Source organism: Mytilinidion resinicola (assembly GCF_010093595.1).
Source record: "Mytilinidion resinicola strain CBS 304.34 unplaced genomic scaffold BDZ99scaffold_2, whole genome shotgun sequence".
In the NCBI taxonomy this organism is placed as follows: Eukaryota; Fungi; Ascomycota; class Dothideomycetes; order Mytilinidiales; family Mytilinidiaceae; genus Mytilinidion; species Mytilinidion resinicola.
Window position 1 is genome coordinate 2,405,607 of NW_022985438.1, and position 7,749 is coordinate 2,413,355.

Below are 7,749 nucleotides of genomic sequence, written 5' to 3' on the forward strand. Positions count from 1 at the left end.
GTTTGACCCTCTGCGACGTGTTTCGCCTGCATTGAGCCTGTCAAAGCCGTCGACCCCGGTCCGCTCCCGCCACTGAGGCCTCTGCACCGCTCCACTGGCCTGCATGTCCCAAAGCACGGCAGCCGTCGCTCTGGTTGCGCCCGGACATCGTCATACCTGATATTGCTCTCTGCGTTCTCTCCGTGCTTCACGGCTTCACCTCTCCCATCTCCTGGCCCATTGATTTTCTGATATCGATCTGCCAATGCACCGTGCCGATCGCAGGCCCCTCCGCTGAACCGCTATTTGCTCGCGGCCCGACCTCAACGTCAGTTCGCTCCTCCAGCTGCACGGCCACTGCAGTGCTCCACCACCCCAGCGATCGCCTCTCTATGACATCTCCAACGCGATAGCCCAAACATTCACCTCTTTGTCGCTGTCGTGCCCACGCCCGCTACCGAGTCGTCCGACCCCTCGACCTCGCCTTTCTCCCACCTCGCCGAGCCTGATACCTCACGCCCCGCGAGCCGCTGCTCTCCCATCCGCCCACCATGGCATCCTCTCCACGCGAAGACTCGGATTCCAGCCTCCCGCTCGAGTCACCCTCTTCTCCTCCTTTCTCTCCCGACTCCCTACCAGACTCGCCGGCCGGCACGTCCAACGGCTTCCTCGAATCCCCGCCGCCCCCCACCATACGCTCAGTATCCGCTTCCGCAACCACGGCGGGCATGACTGCCTCTTCAACTCCGCTGGGCACCCTCAATGCCGCAAGAAATCCGAGACCACAACCAGCACCTACCATATCGAGCAGAGGGAACGGCCTCAATGTCTCACAGGACATTCTGGCGAGGATACAGGCCGTGCATCTTGGTCGGCAAGGTGCCCCTCCAACAAATAGCTTCCGCCAACAGGCAGGGCCGGGTGGACAGAATGGACTGAGTGGTCGGCCACTTCCATCCTCCCAGGGTGGCCCTCTTGTCATGCCCGGCGGCACTCCCAACTTTCGGATGCCGCCTAGTGCGAAACCACAGATGTCCACTTTCCAGTCTGCACCCGCCGTACCCGGTCTACGGATAGGTGGGGGTAACAAACCGTCGTTGGCGGAGAAGCGTGGCCTGAAACTACCCGGTGGGCTTCCTGGTGCAGTTCCCTCGCCCGCACCGGCAGGGCGGAAGAAGCCCGGTCTCAGCCTCTCTCAGATGAACGGAGACCAACCCACCGAGCAATCAGCGCCTCCGAAGAAGCAAGAGACCATGATGGACAAATATGCTGAGTACATAGACACAAAGACGGGCAGTCTGAGGTTCAAGGGCAAAGCTCTGATAAACGCCGATGGAGTCGAGTTCTCAAGCGGGAGTAGCTTTAACATTTCACTGGATGAGGTAGACACCTTGGATGAGCTTGGCAAAGGAAACTACGGAACCGTCTACAAAGTCCGGCACAGCAGACCGAGAATGCGAAAACCAGGCCAAGGCCTTGCTGGGAACAAAGCGGCACCTGGTTCGCCTACTCAGAAGTCAGCTACTGATTCCACGGACGATGCAAGCACTACGCCGACGAAACCTGCTGTTGGTACCGGCATCATAATGGCTATGAAGGAGATAAGGTTGGAGCTTGACGATGCCAAGTTTGCTGCTATCATCATGGAACTCGACATTCTGCACAGATGTATATCGCCCTTCATAATCGACTTTTACGGAGCCTTCTTCCAAGAGGGCGCTGTCTATATTTGCATTGAGTTCATGGACGGAGGATCAATAGACAAGCTGTATGGCGACGGCATTCCTGAGCCAATACTGCGGAAGATCACACTGGCGACGACAGTAGGCCTAAAAAGCTTGAAAGAGGAGCATAACATCATCCACAGAGATGTGAAGCCTACGAATATTTTGATGAATACCAGAGGTCAGATCAAGATCTGCGATTTTGGCGTGAGCGGTAATCTTGTTGCTAGCATTGCAAAAACGAACATTGGATGCCAGAGTTACATGGCACCAGAGAGAATATCGTCAGGCGGGATGGCACAGGCAGGCGCAAATCCGGGAGGCGGAACATACAGCGTACAGAGCGACATCTGGAGTTTGGGGTTGACTATCATCGAATGTGCAATGGGGCAGTATCCTTATCCCCCAGAGACGTATAACAATATCTTCAGTCAACTTAGCGTGAGTATTTCGGTTAACGTCTTTCGTAAACCCTTCTGACATTTCTCAGGCCATTGTAGATGGTGAACCTCCAGATCTTCCGGCAGAAGGGTTCTCTGCTGAGGCTCGCAACTTCGTACACGGTTGTCTGAACAAGATCCCCAAACTCCGACCTAGCTACGCCATGCTACTCCAGCACGCCTGGCTTGCACCTCTCGTAAAACCTCCCACCATCATGGAAGCCGATGAAGAGGGGGAGGAGCTAGCGGCAGACGACGCTGCCTCGCTTGAGTCTGCGAACTCAGACGAGCGAGGCGTCGTAATAGACAAAGAGGTCGCCGACTGGGTCAAGGCCGCGATAGAGCGAAGGAAGAACGGCACCATGGGCAAGGGCGCCCAGAAACCAGCCCTACACGCCGCACCGCTGGATGCCATGGCGAGCCCTTCGCACGATAGCCCCAACGGTGCCGTGGCCGCGCCCGAGGCTGTCGCTACCTGATTTCAATAGTCCTCTCTTCCCTGCCCCAGTGGCATCTCCAGAACGCAGCTCTCCTGTCTTTTACCCGAGCACTGTACGCATCCGAGCGAGTCTTGGACGCCAGGTTCTCGCTTCTCCCCTTGGCTTGCTCTGTTCTATACTTCCCTTAAGAAACATGTGTCTGACACACACGGCGCCCTGGGTCCCTAAATGTCAGCTTTTTGGCGCGGGCGTAGACTTCGTGTAAGCCTCGCGGATATATTGTAGGCAATGAAAGGGTGGGGTCGATAGTGGGGTTGGGGTTGATTGCAGCGTTGCATGAGATATGCGGAATGAAAAATCGTAAGAGCTGCGTTTGAGAAAGTGAGTGAGTGCGTGAGATGTGGGTATGATGTGATGACAACTTATGTATAGCAAGTCTGAGGGGTTCAAGGGTTTCGGAGAATATGACGGGGCGCCTCGGACGGCGGTAAGACTCTAGAAAAGAGTTGTCAGAGGGAACTGATACTTAGCTAGGAGGTCAAATGCTCAGCCAGGTACTGCCCTAGACGGCTACCATTTCCCAGTGTGAGATTTACACTCCATTGATCTTTGCTTTACATCCAGATTTATGAGGGCACCATGAAGGACTTCAGATGGTAGTTCGAGCTTCCAGATACGAGACATGTCTCAAGATCTGATTTCCACTGTCGAAATCATTACGTCATGTCCGAAGCATTTACAACATCATGAGTTACCTCCGACGGTACTCCAAGCGTCCCGGTAAGCGAAGCTTTCCAGTGTCTGATTTCATCGTCGAGGAGTACTACATCTCATTCAGATTGACTGAGGTATCACGAGGGACCTCAGACAGTGGTTCTAGCTTCCAGATAGCTCAACGTCTGTTTCTCACTGTCGATATTGCTTCATAATTCCAGGGAGTTTCACGCCATTACGAGGGACTTTCGACGGTAGTTGACTTTCCAGATAGGTGCCATTTCTAAAAGTGTGGTCTACAAATACTGACAAATTGTACCTGTTGGGAGGTTCAAGGTACCGTGAGGCATCGCTACCCAGATCCTCTGCATATACCTTCGTGCACTGCATGTGGAGCTTCGACTTATTTCAAGAATTTGCACCAGATGGAACGTCAATATTTTGGTGGATCTTCAAATTTACTAGGCTACCTCAGACGGTGCCATTCCCCACCAGCCACTCCAGGTCAGCACTGAGATGAATCTAATGTCGCGCTTTCTCCTCTCTCACCGTAAAGTTCAGAGCTCGAAATTCCAGGATTTACGTCTTAATATCGCTTAAATTCCTCTAGATTGCTACGAAAATTTCAGGTGTGATGAAGCAATCGGCTCACTCGAACAACTGTTACATCATATCTAGAATTCTTCCAACACGATGAGGGAACTTCAAGCAGTGCCAAGTAGGTCTTTACAGAGGAGGTCTCCGGGGAGCAAATGCCGCACACGGCCTCATTCTGCCTTCCATTCTCTCTCCTAGCCCAGCGACTTCCTAAATCTACCCCGTACCGTTTCTAATCCCTATCATAGGATGCAGCTGCTGCACTTCTCCCATTCCATAACACTCATGTCAACACGTTATTCGATTATCTCAAAACCGTATCGTTCACTAGTCGAATATATCCTTCAATCATTAGAAAAAAACGTTTCGCTCGGGCTCTACCTCGCCGGCAGCCATGTCGAGCCACCCCCCGCCCGCATCGCCAGGTACTGCTACGATTCTCCTTCCCATGTCCCTTGAACCTCAAACCTAACTTCGTCACAGTCGGAACCGGAGCAGTTTCCAATACCTCTGCGTCCCCACCATCTGATGCTGAAGACTTCCCACACCCTCCCAAAAATCTAGACGTACTGGCCGATACCACCGTCTCGCAAATCAAAAACGATGGCACAAGCGCTCTGCCATCGGAGACAGCGGGCCCAGGAGAGGAATCGAGCTCGAAGGACACGACGGCCGGCTTGGATCCTGTTCCAGAAGGGCAGCAGTCACCTGAAGAGGCTTGCACGGATTTAGAGGAACCCGGCAATACCTCAGATACGATAGAGACACTAGAAGCTAAACTACAAGACGTCGTGCGCGCAATTTACGAGATCAAGCAGGAGGGCGGGAGAGCGAAGAATGAAGGGGAACGCGAAAAGCTGAGACCTAAGTTTGGCGGGCTATTCGCCCGACACGATTTTCTAAAGGAACGAATAAAGAAGATGATTGATGCCAAGGAGAAATCGGACGCCGCACCTGACGACAAGTTTGTTCTGCACGATGAGGGGCTTAAGCAGTCGAGCTCAGAGGGCAAGGTGGTTGGGCCAGAGACAACCAGCAGTATTCTAGTAACGACGGATATAGTAGAGGCTAAACAAGTTAACCTGCGCGAGATCCATTCGGCCGAATGGTTGAAGAAGAATGCGAGGAATGATGGGGAGCGCAAAAAACTGGAGCTTAAAATCAAGTCTCTAACAGAAGCAATGGAGAGACTTAACAATTTATCCGAACTCATACGAAGTGCCGCTAGCGACGAGAGGGGTGTTTATGTCCAGTTCAAGTATAATCTTTTCTTCTGGGAACGTCAAGCGGAGAAAACTTCCTGGGAGAATCATTGCAAATTTCGTAAAGAAATGTTGCATGCCGATAATGACAAATTACGATCTGAAGCATCAGAATGCGGTGACCCGGAACCGGTTCACCAGATCGAGGAGATCTTCCAGCGAATATGCGCGGAGTGGTTCCCTCAATCAGATCCAGCCGGCAGTGTCTCAAGATCCATTCGAGACAAAATTCCATTGTACCAACCGGGAGATTCCCAGCCTCCGTACAAGGGGAGGGCTGCCTACCTACGATATCAAGAGGACCTTGATCATTGGAACCAGAACGCGGCGAAAATGGGCATGGACGAGCATCACGAATATCGTAGATACTTTCACAAGTACCTAAGCGATCCGGACGTACGATCTGAAGCGTTAGAACGCGGCAAGCCAGATCCGACCAAGCAGATCGATGAGCTCTATCGTCAAGTAACGGCGGCGACGAAGAAGAGACTTAAAGAAGACCAGTTAAGGAAGAAGAACGCCGACAAGACTGCTGAAGAGTTGGCAGCCGAAATCATGGGTGGCGATGCGGAAACACTCCAGAAGCAGCCTAAGAAAAAGAAAAACCCGAAGTCGAAAAAGCACGTTCCCACTCCTGGTCTAGAACGTACTGATGGAGACTCTGAATCGGCGGCTGGAAATGCAGCACAGGACGAAGCAGACGGCAAATTTAGAGAACCTCCAGCAACCGAAGAACATTCTGAAGGAAAAACCAAACCGGTTGCCGCAAAGATAGCACAGGACGTACCGGACGACGATTTCAGAGCGCCTCCAACGACGGGAAATGATGAAAAGCATTCGAACTCTAAGGACGAGGATGAGACTCCCCATAAGACTCCCCATCAGACTTCTGAAGAGACGAAGTACGAACCGACACCAATTGATCGGGATTCTGAAGACTGGAAAATCGCTATAGGGTCGCATCGCAAGAAGAAGCTCATGAAGAGTTTGACTCAGAAGACGACTCCTCATCGGCCTGCCAAAGAGGCGGGATTACAATCATCACCGCATGGTCAGCGTCCTAATAGCTCTAAGAATGATTCGAAGATCGTATCGCACAAAGCGCGGACCGAAAAGTTGAACTTGGAGAACGAGGGTCGGACTCCCCATCATACTGCCGAAGACGCGGAGCTGCAATTCTCACCAATTGATCAGCAACCTGACGAGTCTAGGAAGGATTCAAAGGTCGCCTCGCCAGAAGCGCCACCCAAAGTGGACTTGGAGGACGATGATCTGACTCCCTATCACCTTATCGAAGAGGCGGAGCTGCAATCCTTGTCAAATAGTCAACACCATGACAGGTCTGAGAATGATTCGGAGGTCGCCTCGCCAGAAGCGCCACCCAAAGAGGTGAACTTGGAGGACGAAGATCAAACTGCCCATCATCCCGCCAAAGAGGCAGAGCGACAATTCTCACCAAAAGATCAGCATCCTAACAGCTCTGAAGATGATGGGAACATCGCCTCAGAAGAAGAGCTGATGGGCCTACAGTCGCGCGCGGAATTGCAGCCCTCTCCACCACCGTCTGGTATTCGCGTGCAACTACCTCCAACAAAACCCCGTATTCGCGTGTGCTTGCCGCCAACACAACAGGACCGCGCGTGCCCAGGCCCATCGGCTCCTCTGGTCTATCCTGGTGTAACGCCATCCGAAGAGTTAAACTTGGAGGGCAAGAATCAGACTCCTCATCACCCTGCTGAAGATGTGGACCTACAATCATTACCAAATGATCAACATCCTGAAAGATCTGAAAATAGTGCAAACATCGCCTTGGAGGACGAGAATCAGACTCCCCATCAGCCTGCCGAAGAGGCGGAGCTACAGTCATCACCAAATGATCATCAATTTGACAGCTCTGAAGACGATGCGAACATCGCCTCACAGGAAACGCCATGCGAAAAGTTGGACTTGGAGAACGAGAGCCAGACTCCCCATCAGCCTGCTGAAGATGTGGACCTACAATCATCATCAAATGAGCAGCATCTTCCCGTCATTTCCGGAGCTGTCATGGGTGCTGGGCCGGAAGCGCCACCCGAAAACCCGCTGGGTGGGGGAAAAATGCCTGAAGTTCCAGAATTTCCCAACAGACAGGATCCTCGAAAGGCCCTAAGCGAATGTGATGTGCCTCTTCATCTACGCGCCTCCTGGGATTCTCCTGAATCCGATCAGCCAGATAAGTCAGCAGTGGATATCTATCTCCGGTGGCGCAATATGGCGAGGATTCTTCAGAATCGAATCGTTCAGGGGAGGCATTCTTTCGGCCAGAAGAGGAGTGCTTCTTGCTTGTTTTGATAGAGCACTATGACCAGAGAAAACAAGTTCTGGGCTCTATTCTTGGTCTGCGTGAATTGTCTGCCACTGCTATGGGTGTCTCACCCTATTTTCAGATATCAGAAGAAGGTGAAGTGAGAGCTTTCAAACACTCAGGAAACTCGTTGGGGCACCTCGGGCAGTGGCATTTGTGGGTCTTGCCCTTGGTTGTCCTTTACAGCGCTTAATCATGCGTATACATAACGTAATCCACAAGTTAGTGGCCCGCACAAGCTAGTGGCCC

General features: G+C 52.3%; 1 protein-coding gene across 1 annotated transcript; it reads left to right on the top strand.

The window, feature by feature from the left end:
• Positions 1–318: 318 nt before the first annotated feature.
• On the top strand, positions 319–3,056 carry BDZ99DRAFT_136548 (Pbs2-type MAP kinase). The gene is made up of 2 exons (XM_033712649.1): positions 319–2,144; positions 2,194–3,056. The coding sequence occupies exons 1-2, from the start codon at positions 531–533 to the stop codon at positions 2,620–2,622; spliced, it is 2,043 nt and encodes a 680-aa protein (XP_033583425.1). The 5' UTR covers positions 319–530; the 3' UTR covers positions 2,623–3,056.
• Positions 3,057–7,749: the final 4,693 nt, after the last annotated feature.